Source organism: Sinocyclocheilus anshuiensis, unplaced genomic scaffold, assembly GCF_001515605.1.
Source record: "Sinocyclocheilus anshuiensis isolate Anshui unplaced genomic scaffold, SAMN03320099.WGS_v1.1 scaffold230, whole genome shotgun sequence".
Taxonomy (NCBI): Eukaryota; Metazoa; Chordata; class Actinopteri; order Cypriniformes; family Cyprinidae; genus Sinocyclocheilus; species Sinocyclocheilus anshuiensis.
The window spans coordinates 796834-820506 of NW_015546034.1; the positions used below are offsets into that span (position 1 = coordinate 796834).

At 36.1% G+C, this 23673-nt stretch overlaps 2 protein-coding genes across 4 annotated transcripts in view; one reads left to right on the forward strand and one right to left on the reverse strand.

Annotated features, from left to right (window-relative positions):
* Positions 1–606: 606 nt before the first annotated feature.
* On the forward strand, positions 607–19596 carry LOC107698825 (rho-related GTP-binding protein RhoQ). Its single transcript, XM_016499945.1, has 5 exons — positions 607–1219; positions 1778–1836; positions 14763–14927; positions 18919–19014; positions 19168–19596. Exons 1-5 carry the CDS (start codon positions 1078–1080, stop codon positions 19321–19323), a joined length of 618 nt encoding a protein of 205 aa, XP_016355431.1. The 5' UTR covers positions 607–1077; the 3' UTR covers positions 19324–19596.
* An 89-nt stretch (positions 19597–19685) lies between these two features.
* LOC107698824 (phosphatidylinositol-glycan biosynthesis class F protein-like) overlaps positions 19686–23673 on the reverse strand; it is a 9011-nt gene continuing 5023 nt past the window's right edge. For all 3 annotated transcript variants that reach the window (XM_016499944.1, XM_016499943.1, XM_016499942.1), the window contains exon 6: positions 19686–20155. In XM_016499944.1, coding sequence (XP_016355430.1) covers positions 20042–20155 — 114 coding nt within the window. In that variant the 3' untranslated portion in view covers positions 19686–20041. The remainder of the gene's footprint in view (positions 20156–23673) is intronic.

Genomic DNA, 23673 nt, shown 5'->3' on the forward strand with positions numbered 1-23673 from the left:
CCTGCAGTAGCTGTCAAAAGTGATACAGCAGCGCATCCTTGACCAGCCTGCTTCCAACTGATTGGACTGCGATCAGGTGTTAGGGATCATCTAGAAAGGTTAGAAACGAAAAAATGACTCTTACTTGTGATACCAACATGTTATGAACTCATGTAGAAGAATACTAGCTGCTAGCTAATGAAAAGTGTACCGGGCAAATTATAGTCAAGTCCAGGTTTCATCAAAGAATTGCTGTCATATGAATCCATTGTTAAAATATAATGCAGCAAAACAGCTGTAATGTTAAGGCGGTTAATAACAGTTTATATCATGTTTAATCTAAAACCCAATCATTTAAGCCTTGAATGAGTTTGTATCATAAAGGACACAGACATTTGAAGATAGTGGATGACAGTGAGTGATGGGCCTCATTTCTGATAATCAGTATTAAGAAGTGAATCTCTACAAACACTTTATTACTGCAAATGTATTATTTTAGCCCGTATATGTTTGGAAAATAGCAATAAAGCATAATTTTCTGAAATATTTTCTTAAGTGCTTTTATTTTCCCGCTCTTTAATGGTTAATTAGTCTTTGTCTGACTCCCTCGGATCCACACATACTGACTGGTATTTGCTTAACGGTTGGTTGATTCAGACACTAAACAACGATAACCAATCTTTATACTTGATCCCTTGATCTAGAGTTATTACCCCTCCTATGTCGCAAGTCCATCCGTGTTGGGCTCAAGAGTCAGAGGAGGTGATACTGGGGTTGGAAAGTAGGGAAAGTGGGACACCGGTGAGGGCGTGTGGTGTTGAGCATGCGGCTTTATGGTTGATGTCTTGGCAACGCGAAGTTTGTCGCTTGCTCCCATCTCATCAGAAGCGGCACGCTCTCGGCGTGTGCCAGTATTAAGAGGGGAAAACCTCAGTCAATGCCAAATTTGGGAAGCGGGGTGAAGGAAATGGCATTTCAGCTGTTTTTGCAGCCCAAGCGCGGCACTGCTGCTGGTGGTGACGCCTAAATGGAGCTTTAATAACGCGGGATATATCTCTAGCAGCAGAAGATGGTGAATTCAAGTGTTTTATTATCGTCATGGCAAACGGAACCGGCAGCATCATGTTGAAATGCGTGGTCGTCGGCGACGGCGCCGTTGGAAAAACTTGTCTGCTGATGAGCTATGCCAACGACGCCTTTCCAGAGGAATATGTGCCCACTGTCTTTGATCATTATGCAGGTAAATATGGCATTATATTACTCCGACATAATGAATATGAATCAATATTTTAGTGTCCGTTTGATGGATAAATGTATTTAACATTCATTTAGCGGTTTTCACAAGACCTCAAAGTGACTTGCATTGTATTGCGCTTGTGTTTCTATAATGGAAACCACCTGTGGGCTGAGGATGCAACTGGTGCACATCAGCATCCTTGTGGCACGATTCATCTCCCTTTCACTTGATCAGAAATAAACAAAACTAATTTGCTTTCCTCTTTCGTTTGATCAGAAGTAAATAAAATCTGATTGAGAACCTTGGTCAGAAATAAACAATTTTGTATCCCTCTTTCACAGAAGTAAATAAAACTAAATTGAGTAGCCCACCTCTTTCACCTAGACTGCATCCCTCTTTCACTTGATCAGAGTTACATACTAATTGACATTATTATTTCACCTTTTCAGAAATAACTAAAACATAACCAACAGCTTTCTTAATCTAAATGCTAGCGCATTTAATCATGTAGGATAATTTCAGTCCCTTATTTAAACTAATAATTTGTGATTTTGTTTTCAGTGAGTGTGACGGTTGGGGGAAAACAGTACCTGCTGGGGCTGTATGACACTGCGGGTCAGGTAGGGTTAAACCATTCCTCTCTCATTGGCCTGAGGCCTTTTCATTAGCAATAGTAACTCGATCGATTCAGGTAAAGTACACGGTGGCCTGTTCAGATGAGTCTTTTTGGCATTATATGCATGTGATTTAAAGAGATAGTTCATCCAGAAAGGTAATTTGACATCATTTACTTCACTTCATGTCATTCCAAACCTGTATGACTTTCTTCTGTGGAATGCAAAATCTGAAGTTGGCAGGGTGATAGTATGATTTGTATTAAAAAAAGATGCTATGAAAAGCTGTCTGTCCCCAAATTCTGTTTAACTTCTTTAACGTTCCACAGAATGAAGAAAGTCATATGAGTCACAAAGTCTTGTAAGTCAACATGAGTGTGAGTGGTAGATTACAGATTTTTCTCATTAATCACTAAGCCACTGCCAAACTCAACAGGTGAGTACACACTAGCGTCTCTCAGAGGAAAGCTAAACATGTGAAGCAGTTGGAATGCAACAGCAATCTGAAAATGTTCCTTCCTCTGTTTTAACCATGTTGTTGAAATTGATCATGAAAGAAGATCTTAAGTTGCCATACATCCCTTGAACACTTCTTCCCAGAGATAGTCTAGTCTTGAAGAATAAGTATCTGGAGGTTTAACATTATGAATGGGAAGTTTAAAACTTGTGACCTGAAAGGCAAAAGCTGTGTCTGAAATCTCTCTGAATTGGTACTTCTTTGATGTATCTGGATGCACTAATCTGGATGTACTAGATTTGTCATGTCTTGTTGTGACCTACTGCGTCAGTTGTGTTGCTTCACTGCTATTCACAAATCCTCTCCCATGACATTATTGGATAGTAAAGTCCATTAGATGTGTGTTTCAGAATATTTCCAGAAGTAGTAGGTCACCTTTTATGAATAATTTAAGTTTGAACACACTACTTTTTTCACATACTGTTTTTTACCTAGTAGGGAAGTATGCATATTCTGATGCAGCCAATGTCTAGACTTTGAGTATGTGTTGTATGTCAGGCTGTCTCTTAAGGTTGTTCTCACAACACCAAACTATGTGTTGGTACATGTATGAATCTACCAAACGAGTAGCTGTAAATGTAGACTGAACTCTGAGCTTGATGCCTTCTCGCCCAAGGCCAATAATTCAAAAGTGGTATTGGGTGGAACTGTTAAAAAAATCGGAAAGCTGAATATCTGTCAGCACTCATAGTCTTTGATCTCTGATGATTTATTTATTCTATGGATTTAATGTCTAGTGAAACTTTCTTTGCCCTTTTGTTTGAACAGTTGAAGATGGCTGAGTGCAATTAACATTCCACGCAGTTCCAATAAAGACAAGTGCGTACGTTTAATTCAGATATGATATAGAAAGCTGTATCCTCATATTTTAAGTGCTGTTTGAATGATGATCATGAAACACAAAAAAATGATTGCCAGGACTTCAGGACATACCAAATCCATGAAATCCACTTTGAAGTTCTTAGTTCTTAAACATAGTAGTGCATCTGACACGGTTGGCTTTTTACATTGAGCGTCATCCTTTAAAAAGACAAAGAATGCTAGTAGTGGGCCAGATGTGTGGAAGTATAACTGAGGGCCAAGAAGTGGGATTAAGTTTCGAGGCAGTTCAAACACACAAAACACTCCCCACGTTCACCCTTTTCTCTACAGCTGGCACCAGTTAGTACCGTACAGAAACCGTGACCGATCACTTGATCAAGAAGATTCATTTAGCTGAAGAACTGGAAAGAGAGTTAAATTCAAAGCTGATGTTCAGTGTGGTATAGTACAGACTTAAAGCAGTTCACCCCAAAAAAAAAAATTTTTTTTAGAAACCTGGATGACTGACTTTCTTCTGTGAAACAAAAAAAAGTTTATTAGTTATTGTTTATAGTGCAATGGCCAAGCAGATTTTCTCTCTCCAATGAAAGTGAATGGTGACCATCGCTGTTAAGCAGGATTTTTAGTGAATAAAAACTTTAGTCCCTCACACAAAGCTATCAAATGGACACTCTGGATGTAGTGCAGAGTAGTGTGGAGTCATATGGACCACTTTTATGATGATTTATAGCGCTGTTATGGTCATTTTTGGAGCTTGAGCAGCCCCTGGTCCCTATTCATTTTGATGCTGAAGAAATTATGACAGAAGTTTCATTTTTGGGTGCCTATTCCTTATAAGGCACTTGGAAAGCGTTTGGTCTCGTTCTGTATCGCGTATCTTGCCAGTGTCTGCGCTTGCTTGGCCATATGTTGCGGAGAAAATAAGGAAAGTGTGTTCAAGCGCCAGCAGAAAACAGTGTAAAGAAATAGTCTTTGAGAGAAGCAGTCTTTATCAGCGGAAGTTAAAAGCAGCTCGTAAGTGTATTTACTTTTCTCATTAGTGTTTAGTGCAGTTGTCGTTACTAGGAAATGCTTGTTTTGTTTACTGTGTGGAGACGTGCTGATATCGCGTTTGGTCTCATTCTGTATCGCGTATCTTGTCAGTGTCTGCGCTTGCTTGGCCATTTGTTGCGGAGAAAATAAGGAAAATGTGTCCAGCTGAATTAATTTAGTATTTTGTTAGACGGGTATAGAAAAGCTTAGTTTACCGCGGCAGTGGTCGCAGCAGCCGTCGTGTGAAGACCGAAGAGTGTAAAGACCATCGACTCTACCGTGCGACTCCACCGTGCAGAGACACAGACAACATTATTATACTCTTATACCTTTTGTTCTTTAATATTTAGAATTGTTTTTAGCTTTATTTTTTGTTTTTCATTTATATGTTAAGTTTTGAAATTTTGTTGTATGCATTTGTCATTTTTATCGAATCTCTTTATTTTTAAAATGTGTATAGGTAGTATTTATAAAGTTTTAGCTTTTAGTTTTGGATCTGTTTTTAGTTGTTTTAATACTACAATTGATTGCTTCTGTTGTCCTCATTTGTAAGTCGCTTTGGATAAAAGCGTCTAATAAATGACTAAATAAAGCAAAGGAGATTGTGAACCATGCAGTTTCAAGGTTTAAGCATTAAGAGATTGTTGAAAGAACCCAGATAGGAAAAGCATGTCTTGGGCTGGAAATAACCCCCAAATGCTGGTTAGCAGCTTCTAGGAAGAATCTGGAAAGAGTATAAGGCTTTTTTTTTGATCATGGTGTTTTTTTTTCTGTACATACTCTGGGTCAATTAAAGTACACACAAAAGCAAGATACATGAAGTAAGATCAGAATCACCTCCACATTACATTGTGTTTACCAGAATCGGATACATAAATCTGCAGTCCGTAACTTTTGGCTCTCTAGCGGTTAATAAACAGAACTGCGTGCATCTTGCAGAAGAACATTGTAGCCAGAGCTACTTCTCTCTGTTTATGTCTATGACGAATCACACAGGTACTGGGCTACTCCGCAGCGGTTCCACCAGTACCAGTCCAAATATAAAAACTTATTATAGGTGTACTGTAGTGATTCAGGATAAGCCAAAAACATGGTTTGGAAAATGGATTCATGATGTACTCGCTTATTATATTAATTTTGTAAATTTTGAACACAAAGTTACGGACTGCAGCTTTCAGGTCAGGAATCGGATACTTGTAAAATTAAAATTTCAATTCCGCCTATCAATTCCTGTGTGCGCTTCTTTTTTTTTTTAGGTGACGAAAAGGGGCTGTTAAAAATGTATTTGTCTTTGAATCATTCACTCAAGAGATTCATTCAAAAACACTGATTCATCCAGTAATGAAACAAGTAAATCTTGAGTGAGTCATTGAATCATTCCATTCATAAATTCCATGAGATTTTGTTTAGTTGTCTAATATTTTTTCTTTGGAATTGTAAGAGAACTACAGCCTCCATTTACAAAAAAAAGTCTCAATTTATCCAGAATTGTGCAGCTCTATTTTGCTCACAGCTCTTAATTGAGTCAAGTTTTTATGTAGCCTGCTGATTTTTGTTCATGGTGTTCAGCAGCAATTAATGTTTTTGCAAAAAGAGACACAGAATAAATAGGTTTGATATCTAAATGTTTGACTTCATTTTATTAACCACATTGGAATCGAAACTGGATACCCATTGGATACCCAACCCTATTACCAGGGGACTAAAACTGTAATTTAAGGGCAGTGGGACCTCTTGAAAATAGTTTCTAAGTTTGTGTTTCAGTTGTCAAACATTTTAGTTCTTTGAAAAAGTGTTTGATAGAAATAAAATGCCTTCAGACCAGTGTTTGAAAGACCAGATAATTTTGAAGACCAAACTAATCAACTATTTGCACTTTTAGACCTCTCACATCTATAATAAATTTTTTTCCAGCCGTAATATTGTGGGTTTGACTGCAATATTCCAATTTATATATTCCATGTACATTCCCTTCTGTGTTGACTAGATAAAGAACCTCATCAGAATTCCCTTTGTATGGCAAAGGGTGACTTGCCCTTCTCAGACATGTGTGTTAATGAGTGTGTGCTCCATAGCCATGTGATTTCAAACCTCACTGGAAGAAGAGAAAGGAGCGACAGTTTTCTGGCACACTTTGTGCAGTAAATAAAGAGTATCAATATTGGAAAAATAGGCAGGTGTTCGTTCTATTTTAGTATGTTAAAAATAGTTTCAAGCCTGTGGTTGCTAAGAAGGAGGCTCATAAGCAGATCCATGACTGTTGGATTCCTTCACTGGCTGTACGTCTGATTGGTCCTGACATGCTAATTGCCTCAGGAGGAGTCGGAGAGTAAGCTGGCTAGTGTCAGTAAAGGGGCAACCTCTCAGATGTTGGCATCTGTCTCACAGCTCCATCGAAACCATCTAATCCTGACCTTTCATCCTCTACTCTCAGTCCTTCAACTTTTTCTTTCTTCACTGAGGTGATGTTTTATCATGGCTTTGAGTTGACAGGCTCTTAATGAGCCTCAGAGATGGAACTGGTCCCCAGATGTGAAGTACAGCTGCTGTTTGCATTTATTTTTCAATCCAGGAAACCCTCCCACCCTGGAGTACCCTACTGCTTTTTGCCCCTTCTGGGGCTCAGGCTATACCTCGTGACCAGGCAGATAACTAGAAGGGATTTTGAACCATAAGAATGTTCGTGTTTTGAAAGTGCTCACATAATTTTCCTTTTATTCTTAACTGCTTTGAATTCTTACTGGAGTCTATTTCTGGAATGAGAAAAGGACATTGAGTTTGAGCCGCACACAAACACACACGTCTTTTATTAGTGAAGACGGTACTGAAAAAGCTCACAATTTGTAGACTGAATTAAATGTTTTCTTATGATAATTAACGTTATCATTTAGCAGACACTTTTATCTCCTGTAACTTACAAGCAAAGAAAAGTACAAGCAATTTATTATATAGAAGCCAGCAATATTAGCAGTACTGCTGTTAGTAAGCATGTGACGGTATCAACTTTTCATGTTGCGATAATTGCTAAAACTTTTATCACGGTATATGGTATTATCACGGTATTTAAATGTTGCCAAAAACAAAGTGTTGTCATAAATACAGTATACCAGGTTTTATAACTTTTCTTATAACAAAAAGAACTGAACATTTAAATTCAAAATGCAATACACAAAAATGTATTTGTTGTGTCGCGCCGCGCCACATCCACTGTAGACAGCATCACTGATTATAATGGGTTATATGTCGCACCGCACCATGCCACTCAAGTCCAGTGTAGACACGATGTTAGTTAAAGCATTAATATTAACAATGAGCAATAGCTATTAGCTACATTTGTTAAAGAAGTTGTTATTCTTTGTTCAAAATTACAACTGTTAGTTCACGTTAGCTCGGGTCCATCAAATATTACAGTTACTATTTTTGGTTTTAATAGTGTGTTATTAAATGTTGAAATTAACTAAGATGAATAAATGCTTTAGAATAATTTTTTATTGGCAGTTTATGTTAATTAAACTAATATTGACTAATGGAACCTTAATGTAAAAAAAAATGTAAAGGCATCTGAATGAATAAAAATCATTTTAGTTAACAATAACAACACTGGGTATTGAATTCCAAGAGTTAACCAGAGCTATATAAAAGCAACTACAACTGTAACTACAGAAAAGAGACGATGAGGAAAAACTTACTTTCTCATTGTTATGAATTATTTACTTGCAGAACTGGCCATTTCTTAAAGGTTGTTATCGTCTCAGCAGATCAGGTGGGGTACGAAGCAAGTTCCACCACAGTGGAACAGAGAGAGTGAAGGTTCTTGTAATGAATGTGTCATTGTGATGGTAGCACTAGGCACAGCTCACTCACTGACCTCAGGACGGGAGAGAGAACAGACCTATAGGAGTGTGGTAAAGCAGGAGGATGCTGTTCCAGAGTCAGTCACAAATGCCAAGTCAGAGCATTGATTTTGATGCTGGCAGTTACAGGGAGCTAATGGAGTGAGAGCAAACATGCCAGATGCAATCTGGATCTTAGCAGCAGACTGAGACCAGTAATGTAACTGAAATTGTGTGGATTCTTACCGAACACATGTGCTCCCACCTCAGGTGTCGTTGTTTGTCTTGGATGGTTAAGAACATGTAGTCCCAGTCCGATTGAGCTCCTGGAGGAAGAGTGAGAGGAAAGACCTGACTGAGCTTCATCTGGGCTAAGTAATCCGCCTATGTGTGTGTTTATTCAGGTACCGCACAGCAAGCTTCAATTAATCTGCATCGTCTGAGTAAACACAGCCATGAATTATTCTCTTTGGATAAAGGCACAGGAGCCTATTTCTTTCTTCTTCTCCTTCACTTCCTCAAGCCCCCTTCTTGCTGAATACATTCTGAATATAAAACTTTCTGTAGAAAATCACCCAACCATTTCTTTCTTTTTCAACTTGCATAACTGGGCCTTGTGGTAATTTTAGTTTGCTGTATTTCAGTCTCTCCTTCTGATTCCTGTTGTCTTATGTAAGGAATGAGGTGCTAACAGCAAAGAGACTATCAACTGCAGATTGACCCACTTATTTCACTACAGCAAATCCATACAGATAACCTAACACACATTCACATATTATTTTTATACAGAAGATTGACAAACAAAGAAAGATTTCAGAATGTATAGTTACACACACACACATACAGACAAACAGTTTAAATCTGATTGAATTAAGAGTGCAGGAAGACATGCATACATGCAGTAAATGGAGAGCAGGGGGGCTCTGGAGATAAATGATTCATAGGAACAGCAGTGTAAAAACACTCTTTCCTTCTCTCTCTACCATATTGGTCTCTCTCACTCTTTTAACTCATCTCTGTGACTGTGGAAATCTTACAGGAGAACTGTACAGACAGACAGATTGGAATCTGATCTAAAAGACAAGGGGTGAGGGAAGAGAAAAGGGCAAAGCAATTGCACTCTGAGTGATGGATGGATAGATGCCTGCTTTATAGTGTTGTAAATTGTGCTGCAATAAAAGCCAGACACAGTCAACACTGTACGATTGAAACACAGAACAGTTTAGCATAAATTTCAATAGATGCTTACTGATGCAGATATGAAATACATACATACATATATTTACACACACCCTACCAATCAAAAGTTTGGAATTGATAAGATTTTTTTTCTGGTAGGAGTTAATACTTTTATTCAACAAGGATGAACTAAATTAATTAAAAGTCACCTTTGACATTTTGTAATGGTACAAAAGATTTCCATTTAAAAAAAATGCATGTTTTTCATGTTTATTCATCAAATAATTCTGAACAAAAAACGTATCACTGTTTACACAAAAATATTAAGCAGCACAACTGTTTTCAATATTAATAAAAATAAGAAATGTTTCTTGATCACAAAATCAGCGTATTAGAATGATTTCTGAAGGATTATGTGACAATGAAGACTGGAGTAATGGTTGTTGAAAATTCAGCTTTGCCAGCACAGAAATAAATGACATTTTAAAAATTTACAAAAATAGAAAACGGTTATCTTAAATTGTAATAAAATTTCACAATATTCTTGTTTTTACTGTGCTTTTGATTAAATAAATGCAGCCTTTGTGAGAATAATAGACTTCTTTCAAAAATATTAAACAAATATAAACAACATTTACACAATAGCCATATGTTTTAGTACAAAATAGTATTTTTATTTTATATAGTCTTTTATATTCAACTGAAGGACAGAATTGAGAGCAGGAAGTGATGGGGAGGAGAGGTACGGGATCTTGAAATGATAGCAAGTAAAGGACAGTGACTAGGCATGTCAGTACAGATAACAAACGCCTGATAGTCCTCCTCTATCCCATATCAGATATTTGCTTTTGTAAGAAACAAAAAGGAGAAGGACAGAGGCAGGAGTTGTGTTATACAGTACTATGTGTAGAGCAGAAACTGTGTCCAATTGACTGTATTGTCACTGTGTTCATACTCCAGGAGAAATGCGTGCATTCAGAGGCTGTCTATTGTCAGTGGTATCAGCTGGAGGGAGAGCTGTATGGTAATGACGGCAGCAGGCAGCAGAGAAGGGTGTTTCCAGGTTCACTGCATTAGACTGCTGTCTCGCTTTTTTCAATTCATTTCCCTCAGCTCTCAGAAGAACAGGGCGCTCACGCACACACAGGTACACAAACACACATACATTTTCCACAGAAATGTCACATATTTCATTAGTAACAAGCTCTGGATCGTGATAATCTGTCACAGGGCGTTTTCAAGGGAATGAAGCACTAATATAAAAACCTGTTTAATCAACTGGTTTTCACAAGCCACATTCAAAACGTATGTTAACTTCATTACAAGCCACTAAAGCAGCCTGTTTCAGCTCCGCTGACTTTTTATGCTACATTAGAAACCAATGTCGTGGAATCTACTTAAAATTATGGGAAGCTTGTAGTGTGAAAAGCTGCAGTTTCAGTGTAATTCTTCTACAATAAACTACTTTTTAATTATAATTTTCTACATAACTTTATGTACAAATGTACCTTTAATAAATTTCTATGTGTATGTATAGAAATTATATATATATATAAAAAAATTGTAATACAAGCTTTTGTGTATGTATATTATATAAATGTACATATACCTGGTATTTGTCAAAGCTGCATTTATTTGATCAAATGTACTGTGAAATATCAATAATATTGCAAAATATTATTACAGTTTAAAATGGTAATTTTCAGTTTTATGACATTTTAAAATGTTTAAAACTATTCCTGTGATGGCAAAGCTGATTTTTCAGCAGCCATTATTCTAGTCTTCATGATCCTTGAAGCAGTTATTATTAATAAGTTTTAGGTATTTTTTTTTTTCATATAAAAATTATGTACATTTATACATAAAATGTGGTTAGGGTTATAAAATACATTATATTTTTTATTGTGTGTGTGTGTGTGTGTATGTACATAATGTAGTTAAGGGTGGGGTGTGTAATTTCAGTGCCACTTGCAGCACCAAATGGAATTGTAAAAAATAATTTTCCCCTTTTGCCATTGTTTGGACAGACAGGTCGTAATTCCCTAAATTCATGCCATTCTTTGATCCAGTGTCACTTGTCAAAATGTTCTGATTTTCACAAAAAGATTCTGTTAGGTGCTGCTAGTGGCTTGACAATTACACATTTCACCTTTAAAGGGGTGGTTGATTGTTTTTTTTCTAGGCTTGATTGTATTTATGGGGTGCAGTCTAATGTGTTAATGCTTCGTTTAAAAAACACTGTAAGGATCCAACCCGCCAGCCCAAAAAGCGGAATCCAGCGGCCTGGTTTAAGGTTTAATGCGTATTCGGTCTTTTACTTGCGCTTCTGAATTTATCAGGATTAGTTTAAATTTTAGTCTAGCTCCGTGTTCAATCTGACTCCAATTTCACGTGATCAGTTTTTAATTAGAAATATTGCTTTGAAATATTGCCTAACTTTAATGATCACAAATATTAATTTAGATATTTGATTATTCCGGACTCACTATACTTTCAATTATCCGTTCACTGGGGACCTAATGTCTCTTTTAAGTCTCACGCTGGCCTTGCGTAGATCTTACGGTCACAAACTCGCCAGTCTGATGCTAGTCAGAGGGTGTAGATAGACTAATACCTATTTTGCCTGCCGCCTACTGCTTGCTTATGACAAAAAATGTAATTCACTTAGTCCTTTCCCGTACAACTTGCTAACATCGGCGATAGACAGAAATCAGAAGGTCTCCGATGACGTGCCGACTGCTCCTATCATTCACAAGCCTTCAGTTTGATCTATCCTGGCCATAGATTTGCGGTAACAAAAGCCTCCTCACAGTTTACTAGTCATAATGACTTCAAGAAAAGTTCAGAATAAATAACGAGCCGCTACGAGCCGTTTTTGTAGGCAGAATTTTTGTCCAGAATTTTAAAACACGATATCTCCGTTTGCATTGAACATTCAGCGCCGCAACTTTGCATATATTGTTTATGCTCAAACAGCAACATTACACACTAACTAACATTAAAAAAGTGAAATCGCAGTCAACCACGCCTTTAAGTTAGTAGCATCGCTACATTTTATTAGCGACTCCCCAACACGGACTTAACTTGTGTTAAATGTGTGTTCTCTGAAGGTAGCAGGAGATATGCAGGAGACGTGGGGGAATGATGTGTTGGCTTATTCGACATTCAGTTTTGGCAAAGTGCAGCTGTAAATAATACCATCCCTCCCACCCTACCCCCTGTAGAATGTTTGAACAGACCAGAGGATGGGCAGAGAGTGTATTTATAACGCAGCCGCCCCACAGGGCCAACACAAACTCACACAACACTCTCACTTACACCACAGATGCACCTGCTCAACTTTGTTTTGTCAGGTTATGTTGCAACAAATCTTGATTTATCATGTGGCAGGAACAGGACGGTCTCCCGACAGCAGAAGCAAACCGTTTTGGGCTGTAATTCTTAAGGTTATATATCACAGGTTCATATCTGAGCCACAGAACGCCACATTTGGCCTTGAAATATTGACAGTTGCAAGTAAAAACAGAAGGTTTATATCACCCGCCAATCTTCTTGATGGATGAGCGACTGTCTGTGTGTGTTGTGTGTGTAGTGAGTGTGTGCGTAATAGGGCTGGGCGATATAGCTAAAAAATGTATCGACGATATAATGTTTCATATCGTTCGGTATCGATAATTATTGACAATTTTATAACCTTTTTTAAAACAAAAAGCAATAGAAAAACTTTTTTTTAAATTTAACCACTGTATTTATAATTAACACAATTTATTGAGACAAACAACAAATATTTTTTGTTTTAACAATCAAACACAATAAAAATTAAACAGTACAAAACCTCCCGAACAAAAACACACATGAACAGGAAGGGGAAATGAGCGATCTCTTATGTAAACAGATGCATATGAAAAATAACGCGATCATCAGCAATAGACAGCATATAAATGAAAACTGCATAATGTTACAGAGTAAAATGTTGATCCAGGAAGTACGCATCTTCTGAACGAGTACAAAACCTCCCGAACAAAAACACACATGAACAGGATGGAGAAACTAGCGATCTCTTATGTAAACAGATGCATATGAAAAATAATGCGATCATCAGCAATAGACAGCATATAAATTAAAACTGCATAATGTTACGAAGTAAAATGTTGATCCAGTAAGTGGTATATGTCTGTGCAAGCTTTGGAGGTATTGATGGAAGCGATTTACTGGATTTATGCTTTGATAATCGTACTAAATATTATCCAAATATAGTTTTTAATTAAAAATTTGATTTTCTCACCTTTTTTCTCAAAATTATGCATTTTTTTAAATGAAACCTACCTATATTAAAGTGTTGATAAAAAAAGAATGCTTTAAGCTAGAATAAAACTGATTTTTTTTGTTTAAAAGTAGAGGCTCTGATCTTTATTTTGTTGTATTGCATATTCAAATATTCATACAGCAAAATATACTGGAGGTAATGACAGAATTTTCATTTTGGGGTGAACTATCCCTTTAAAGGTGAGATCACATTTAACATTGCTCTGTTAAGTTTCACAAGCGAAATCAAGTAATTTCAGTTGCTACACAGATTTCTGCTCATGTCACACAAATTCAACATGTTGATCAACAGAAAGCTGCTTGGTTTGAAAGCGACTACATCTCTGTGCTATAGACAATGGAGGTTTTTTGATGTTTTAATCTGACTGCACCTTAAGGCTTCAGAAGTCCTGAAGGGCTGCAAATTATGGAAACTGGCAGCAGTACTTTTTCACTTGTAGTCTTCAGTCGGCAGTTGTTAGTAACGTCCCTCGCGGTTCAGATGCAGAGGTGCTCCAAGATGAGAGACGTCACGGTAAATTAAACTCTGAAGCTTAGAAACTCTGGGTCCACATTTCTGAGGTTTAATTTCTGGAAGCCCAGGATGGTTCCCTGTCGCAAATGAAATGTTTATACTGCAACGCATGGCCAGAGGCACATGCTGTTATAGTTTAGACACTCTCATTAGAATAACCACAGATGATTGCATACCAACACACGTGCTGCCTGTGGAGAGACACAAACACACACACTCACACGTCGGGGAAAAACAAGTTCCCAAAAATATCAGTCACATGTCCCTGTAAATCCAGGCTTATCTGTTGTAGCGTCTGGGGTTTCTGGTTTCCAGAGGACATGTCTCTGACTCCGTGTTGCTTCAGAGGACGAATGGGGAGATGGAGGAAACGCCATTGAATGAAATATGGATTTATGGGTCATGAGCCGTAATCTAAATCATATTAATCTCTGCTCGATTATTGGGGTCAGCGTAATTTCTGGTTGCTGCTTAAGTGATTGTTGATAATTTGTGGACAGTGATTCAGTACAGCAGTGGATGCTATTAGTTTTGTAGAGAAGAAAATTACACTTTGTATTCAAAGCAAACTCATATTAGGGTAATTGACTAAATGTTTCTGATAACAACTTTTGAGTGCATTCCTGATGCGCTTTTGACCATTGTTGACCTGATCAACAGTAAAAAAGGCTCAGTACTTATTTTTACCCAGTGTCCTCTGCTCTGACAGGAGGACTATGATCGCCTGCGACCCCTGTCCTACCCCATGACAGATGTTTTCCTCATTTGCTTCTCCGTGGTGAATCCGGCCAGCTTCCAGAACGTGAGAGAGGAGTGGGTCCCTGAGCTGCAGGAGTACGCACCCAACGTCCCTTACCTGCTCATCGGCACTCAGGTACGCACACCTGCTGCTACATACAACAGCAATATAATATTCCATATACTCTAACTGTATACTTTTTGTAATTGTATGTGAAACAGTGCAGAAATGAGCAAAAACCATTTAAAACACTATACGCTACAGTATACTATTGTTGCTACTGTGGCTTTATTGTGTCTCTTTATTTTCTTGGAAATATTTCTATTCAAATTGTTACTTTTTTGCAGTCTGTTTAAATCATAAATATGAAGAATATACACACAAAATTGTATTGTGCCATCTCAGGCTATGCAATTTATTATTTTATGACTATTTTTCTACCTCATGTTTTGGTATTTTTGTCAACCCTGTTACAGACACAAGCGTTACTATAGTTACTATAGTTTAATTAGAACTATGTCATAGTTTTCACATATATGAGCAGCATTTTAGTCCCTCTTTTCACTAGGATTGTTTGAAATTTTGGATTAAAAAAAAAAATGTTATATTTGTCATTCAGATGAATTATAACATCCTAATTTACAAGAGAGATCTTAAAAAAGGGCTTTGTCCAAAATAAAATATAATTAAAGTTACAATGGAAAAACATAGGCTGTATCAAATATAATTTTTACAATTTTTATGAAATTAGTGACCGCAAAAGGACTGACGTCATAGGACTGACCAGAGAAACAGGGATGACAGGACACACAATCTTCAGCACAATGCACATATTTGTTTACATAATACTGTGAAGTTTTACCATTTTAAATTGCATTAAATTGTTTTGCACTTACTTGGTATAGTTGTATGACAATAGTAAACAGTAAATTTTTCAGTTAACATCAGTTCAGTGTTGATTTAGCACATTACATTTCTAAGGGATCTAATGTTTTTTAAAGGTATTGTAATTAGACAATGCATTCCAACTGTGTGTTATGAGGAAAAAATTGTTTTAATGAGACTGATCATCCTATCCCGGTCATTAACAATTACAACAATAATAGTAACAATACCAGCAATACTAACTAAAAATGTAACTGATGCTCATATGCCAACCACACTGAATGATATAGGCATTATCTCAATAATACACCCAGGGTGACCTTTAAAATGTTTGAATTTTACACAGATTAGGTATCACCCTGTATTTAAAGATTTTCTATGTCATCCCTGTTACCGGCATGTCAAAACCTGTTACTCTGAAAAGTAACGGGGCTGACAGTAACAGGTTTGTCGATTTCAAACTAATTTGCTAATTGCTAACTAAAAGTCCAGTTCACAAAAGCACATGTTGTACACTTTGAAAGGATGTTACTTGTAGATATTGATTATATTAAAAGTAAAAAAATAATTTGTTTAAATTTACATTTTAAAAATGGTAACAGACAGTATTGACATTGCATGATGTCCCCGCTCAGTCCAGCCTCATAAATCATCAAAAAAAGAACATTATAGAGGAGTAAGAGAAACATGCTTTTGTTTTAAGTGTTGGGATTCTGGTTGAGAGGTGATGTAACCTCCTAGAATGATGTCACCTGAATGTACCATTATTTTACAAGGGTTTTTTGATGATGGTAAACAGGGCTGACATGAAATTAGGGGACACCAATAAAATGATTTATATTTTATAGAAAAATGTACACTTATGCCAAAAACATTGCTTAACAATGAGACTTTATGTAGAACAATATGTAAATGTGATTTTTATATAATTTTGCCTTCATTTTGCTAAATAAATGTCCTGCTGAAAAAGAAAAATCATAGTGAGGGACAGGCCAAAAACCTTACCCTCATCAGCATAAATGCTATTAAAATTATTTAAAATTATATTTTTTATGTAATATTGATGAAAGAATACATAGTATTATGTTTTTATCGTACATTTATGTTAATTCTATGTTTGATTATTTCTTAGGGACACAAAAGGCACCAATTTTGTGGAATGACCCATTTTTACACACACACACACACACTAAAAAAATCAGTTGTTTTAAATGCTACAAGTGAATTTAGGCATCACAGTATTAGAATGTACAATTTAATATGGATATGCATTTTGAGAAAAATGACATTTAAAATTGCTATTAAATTGTATTTTGTTGTTGTTGTTTTTATTTTTTCCAATATTGTTCTACATATGTGACCCTGGACCACAAAACCAGTCATAAGGGTAAATTTTTTTAATTGAGATTTATACATCATAAATAAGCTTTTCATTGATGTATGGTTTGTTAGGATAGGACATTATTTGGCCGAGATACAACTATTTGAAAATCTGGAATCTGAGGGTGCAAAAAAATCTAAATACTGAGAAAATCGCCTTTAAAGTTGTCCAAATTAAGTTCATAGTAATGCATATTACTAATCAAAAATTAAGTTTTGACATATTTACGGTAGGAAATTTACAAAATATCTTAATGGAACATGATCTTTACTTAATAGCCTAATCATTTTTGGCATAAAAGAAAAATCTATAATTTTGACCCATACAATGTATTTTTGGCTATTGCTACAAATATACCCCAGCGATTTATGACCGCTTTTGTGGTCCAGGGTCACATATAGTACATATATCCAATATCAACCAATACTGATAAGTAAAAATATATCTAATATCAGCCGATAACCAATATGGTTCAATATATTGTAAATCCCTATGATAGGCCGCCTATTGCATATGTAGCCCAAGCACATTTATTTTCTGTTTTTGTTCGTTCTGTGGTGACTGTCAGAATTACTGATGCTACATATATTTATGTTCTGGGAGAATCTAATGTGATTGTAACTGATGTTTGGTTAAACTGTGGTAATATTGTTGATTGAATATATTGATTTATGTGCCATCATGAAAGGTTCAGTCATACAGTGTTCACAGCATGATATCGTCAATGAAATTGTCTGTATTACTGTAACCTGTGTGTTAAGAGTGAGGGTTTGTCACCAGCCAGTTTATTGCTGTGTGCACGCTTCCTGTCTTAATCAGACCACAGAGTGAGATGAATACACATGCATTTGCAATCAATAAGAAAGGGGGCCAGAGAAAGTCATAGGACCAAGGACACTGAATAAGAGCTGCATGATAAACCGGGATAAAACCAAAATCATGATATGGCTTAGTGCGATTATCAAAGCTGCTCCATGCAAACTCTTCTGTGCACCTGTATCTGAGTTTGGGCCACTTTAATGTGCATTTAGGAATGCAACATGCTTTCCATACTTGTAATGAGGATCACTTATCAACAAAAAAGATAAATATTAGTATTGTAAATTTTTCAGCTGCAATGAAATGTAATCCTTTTCTGGATATGCAGTAAATGAATTCCAAGTATTGAGTTTGGAAGAGTTTATTTAATGTAAAATTGACCTCAGTGAAATATTAGTATTTATATCGGAGTATTATTTCTTATTTAGTTTTTTAGTAGTAGTAATAATAATTATTCCACAAAATAATAATTATCATTCTATAGCAATATTTTTTTTAGGCATAATGATATATAACCACAATTTTTTGACCACAATGCAGCAAACTTTTCGCAGTCATGATTTTTTGAGTTTAATTGATCGAACCCTACACTGAACCCTACACTTCTGCTGGTGACATATTTAAAGGAAACCTTTTCAATTTGTGCTCCACATGCCTAATTGAAAGATGTGCAGGAAGCGCTGCTCTGTGTGGTGGTTTTGGTAATACGTCAGTGGATGTATGGAGAGCGGCTTTTTGTGGAGAGGAGCTGGCAAAAACTCAAACTCAGATGAAGTGGAATTTTAATTGGAAACAGTGAAGACGGAGACCCTCCTAGACAACTGCAGTGGTACTTTTTCGGTGAAAGGGGAGTCTGCAGATGCATGCCACCATCTGGTCTTGGGTTGAATTTCCTGGAGCCTTCTGCTCTAAAAACAAGCCCCATCGTATGGAATCTCATCCGCCGTCCTCAAAAGAAATACAGAGAGCACATGTGCTTTTACAGTTAACCCCTCATGTGAGCTTGCTTAACTGTGACTTTGTCTCCATTTTTGGCTGTAGATTGACCTGCGGGACGACCCCAAGACTATTGCCAAGCTGAACGACGTGAAGGAGAAGCCCATTGTGACAGAACAAGGCCAAAAGCTAGCAAAGGAGGTGAGAAATGGATACTTCCTCTTTCTCAAGAACAAAATAAAACTGAAACTTTGTACTAAGAAAAACTCAGACGTGAGTCAAAAGGAAAGCAAAAAGATTGTCGTGGCTTACTGGTTAGAAAAAAATAAAGTGTAATTTTCTATGCCTTTCCAGATTGGTGCCTGCTGTTATGTTGAATGCTCAGCACTGACACAGAAAGGGCTGAAGACTGTGTTCGATGAGGCCATTATAGCCATTCTGGCTCCTAAGAAAGGTGCGCTCAAGCGAAGACTGGGCCCACGCTGCATCAACTGCTGCCTCATCACATGATACACCAGCTCAAGGGCATCCAGTGAACTGACAGTTACCAGCTTACAACCAACCAGATTTTAATCTGACTTCTGAACTAAAGCAAGGCGAACCAATGGTCCCAGACACCTACAAGTCCAAGTTATGGGCGAATGACAAGAGGAACTGACAAAAAGACATATTGTTCAAGGAGAAGTGACACAAGAACACTAAACATTGAGAATGGAATACAAAGAAAATGGACAAAATGATTTATTGAACATACAAGCACAGAGAACAGACACCCAAAACAATCGAACTGTAGTTCCGTGTCGGGCTCAGCAAGCATGAGTTCATTTGCGAGATGAAACCCAGACAAGCCTAAACAGCACAACCAAACCCATCGGTCATTTACAGAAGCAAGACTTTCTTCAAAAAGGGAAACTCAGCATCTCAATTTGGGTTGCGAAATACTTGCTTTTTACAAAATGTCTCAAGTCATTACTGGCTTTATTTACAGGAAGAACGAGAGGAATGATTGAATAAATATACTGCCATTAGGAGCATACATCAAATTCAATATCTATTCTACAAAAAACAAACACCGAAACAACAGATTTTTTTATTGTTGTAAATGGGACCTCAGAGTCAGGCAGCATTTCTTAGAGCATGTACTGGGACGGACAGTCGGTTTTTGACTCCAGCCTGGATCTCTTTCTCTCTCAGTTCCTGGTGGCCTGTGATTGTGTCCTCCTTTTCCTCACTTGAGCTTGTAGGTGAGCTGTTTGCGATGCCAGTGGATCCAGACAGGAGCAGCGAGGAGACCAGTCAGAAATCCAGTAGTTGCCCCAAGGGTACAGGAGATGGGCCAAACCTGGATATAAGAGCCAGAAAATAAAGATCAAAACTGTAATTTTGCAGGAGCACAAGTGACTTGACTGCAAATTCTACAGAATCACTGTGGTGTTTTACCAACCAAATTTTCTATTCGAGACTGCTTTATTCCTCTTTCTTTTTTTTAACGTAGAGTTTTGAGTGTTACTTATTGATGGCCTTGCCTCTCAGGTGTGTCCCGACTGCTTTGCATTTAGAATTTTTGCTTCATATGATCAAGGTTATTTCAAATGTTGATTTTTTTTTTTTTTAATGAATTTCTTGCAGTCCATGCAAATATGTGGAGTGGTCTGAGTGGTCTTTAAAGCTTCCAGCACATTCTGAGCAACAAAAAAAGCCTTTATAAATAGTAGATATATGGAATGCAAATCTAAAAATTAAAAGGCACAATGGTTTTATGGGAGAACATAATATGTAAACTTGCTGTTGATGCCCAATGCGCAGTGGATAAACAAAATGTAAATTTAATGACTTGACTCAAAATGTTTACTGAGTATAAAACAGGTTTTTCTAAAATTTTGCCTTTTTTATTTAGTCGTGTTGCTTCTTCATATAGATTTGAATGCCTTATTTCAGTCTTGCACATAAAAAAATTAAAATATGCAATTATTTTTCTGTTATATTAAGAAAAATAATTCATATTATACCAATTAAATTACACATAATTAATGCTACCGTTCAAACGTTTGGGGTCAGTAAGAATGTTTTGAAAGAAATTTCTTGTGCTTACCAAGTCTGCATTTTTATTTGATCAAAAATATGGTAAAAACACTAATATTATTGCAGTAATTATTATTTAAAATAAAGGTTTTCTATTTTAAATGTAATTCATTCCTGTGATGGCAAAGCTGAATTTTCAGCATCATCACTCCAGTCTTCAGTGTCACATGATCCTTCTGAAATCATTTTAATATGCTGACTTGGTGCAACATTTCTTATCAATGCTGAAAACAGTTGAGCTTTTTTTTTTTTTGTGGAAACCAAATTTTTTTTTTTTATTCTTTGATGTAAAGTTCAAAATAATAGCATGTTTAAAATATAATGTACTTGTCAGATTTAATCAATGCCATGCATCCTTTCTGAATAAAATAAATTTTTTATATATAAAAAAATAAAAGAATGACCCTAAACTTCTGAATACATAGAGAGAGAGAGAAGCACTAATTTCTGTCTGTTTTATACAGAGAATGAGATTTCTTCCCTTCACACTTGATCTCAAAATGACTGAAGAATTGTGTCTCAGAATAAAAACAAAATGTCAGCAAAATTGATTATTCAGTTATCTCAAGACCATATTATGGGCTGCAATATTACAAGAGTGTCATGACAATGAGAAGGAGAGAGCCTGTGTGAGTCATTCTCTAAACTAAAGCTAGACATCTGGATTGAACCACCCCAGAGTTTCTCGTTAGTTCAGGAATCACTGTACGCCAGCCTCACTCCCCTCCCTACAGCTTCCTCTCTCCCATAATGAATCAGTCTCATCTCTCTGCTCTCGTCTAGACATCTGTGTGTAGACAGCGTGTCAAAAAGCACACATGGGAGACTTCAGTGTGACATTTTGAGGCACAAAACGAGGGCAAACACTGGCCTCTGATCAATGTCTCTGTACAACACATGAATAATTGAAGTATATTGTTTAAGACCATAAGTTTATTGGTTGAGAGGATGTGTATATTGTCTAAAAGGGTTTTTAGTGTTAACTACACATCATTTGTTTTCTATTTGACAATGATCCCTAGTATAATGATTTTTTTCTATTTTTTATATATATTTTTCAAGCCTGCATTTATTTGATCACAAACCCGTAATCTTCTGAAATATTATTCTAATTTAAAATAACTCTTTTATATATTTTAAAATATAATTTATTCCTGCAATGGCAAAGTTGAATTTCCACCAGCCATTCCACCAATCTTCAGTGTCACATGATCCTTGCAGAAATCATTTTGATATGCTGATTTGGAGCTCAATTATTATCTGATTATTATCTATGTTGAAAACAAATTTTTCTGCTTAATATTTGTGTGGAAACAATGATACCTTTGTAATCGGAATTCTGATCAACAGAAAGAACTCTAATGGAAATCTAACGTTTAGTATGATTTCTGAGTGATCATGTGACACCGTCTCTAGAGTAATGGCTGCTGAAAATTCAGCTTTGCCATCACAGGAATAAATTACATGTTAAAATATATTCTATTAGAAAAAAAGTTATTTTAAATTGTAATAATATTTCACAATATTACAGTTTTACTGTATTTTGATTAAATAAACGCAGCCTTGGTGAGCATAAGAGATGTCTTTCAAAAATACTCAGAAAATTGTAATTATTCCAAACTTTTAGGTGGTAGTGTAGATGTAATTGTGATATAAAAAATAACGTTTTATGTGAGTGAGAACAAATATATACATATAACTTTTTTTTTCATACAATGAAGGTCAGTGGGGTCTAAAGCAACATTGGACCCCACTGGCTTTCATTATATGGCCATAAACAGAGCATCAAAATCTTTATTTGTTTTGTGCATTAGAAAAATTACAGGTTTTTCAATGAGAACGAGTAAATTAATTTAAATTTTTGGTAAACTATCCCTTTTTAAGAAATGTAATAACTAGGCGTGATGGACAAAAATACTGTTTTTTTTTTTTGCAAACAGAAGAATGATTTTGAATGAATATATACAAAATGTTATAAACAGAAAGCACAAACTAAAACTAAAAGTTAAACAAAACCAAAATATTTATACAAAGCAATTTCTCTGGCATGTTCCTCCTTTCTGAGGTTTAATGCAGAATGAGAGCAAGAGCTCTGAAACAAGGAACTTTCTACTGAAAATCTGCTCTTCACTGAGAACTAACCAATGCTCTCATTAAGCGACATTATTATTTTTTTCCTTCTCCCAAAACAGCTTATACTACTGTTTCAGCTATTAAAATAGTTCCGTTTTGTATGTAATGTCAAAGTGATTATATTTCGTTTCGTTTTTTTTATTAAGTTAATTTAGAAAAACTTTTGGAGCATTTTTTTGTTCATTAAATGTAAGTTTTTGGGTTTTTTTTGACAGTGAGCTGATCATAGCCTATGTTTGATCACTTTAGCCTTCTCAAATCATCACGACTTGCCTAAAATAAAATCTATAGATATAAAACAGTTCAAGCATATCACAATGTTAGTTTAAATGTTTAACCTATATAAATGTGCGCTATTAGATGCATATCTAATCGTTTGTGCGGAGAGCTAAAGCGCGCTTTACAGGACATGGAGGAGCCGGCGCGATCACTTGCATTGGAAACAACTTAAAATATACATTTAAATATTAAAAATATAATAATACTTATAATAATAATAATAATATAATACTTAAAATATGCCGTAATTATTGCTCATAAAAGGTAAGAGTAATACATCACTCGGAACTGTAAAGCGTCTACTTTTATTTGTGTGCACTCACAATATCAACAAAACGTTGTGCTTTTATAAAATAAAGAAATCAA

Excerpts from the sequence above, each read along its gene's own strand:
- LOC107698825 (XM_016499945.1), top strand. The coding sequence starts at position 1,078 with ATGGCAAACGGAACCGGCAGCATCATGTTGAAATGCGTGGTCGTCGGC. Across the intron at positions 1,837-14,762 it reads TGTATGACACTGCGGGTCAG|GAGGACTATGATCGCCTGCG; the intron begins GTAGGGTTAAAC and ends CTGCTCTGACAG. Across the intron at positions 14,928-18,918 it reads ACCTGCTCATCGGCACTCAG|ATTGACCTGCGGGACGACCC; the intron begins GTACGCACACCT and ends TTTTGGCTGTAG.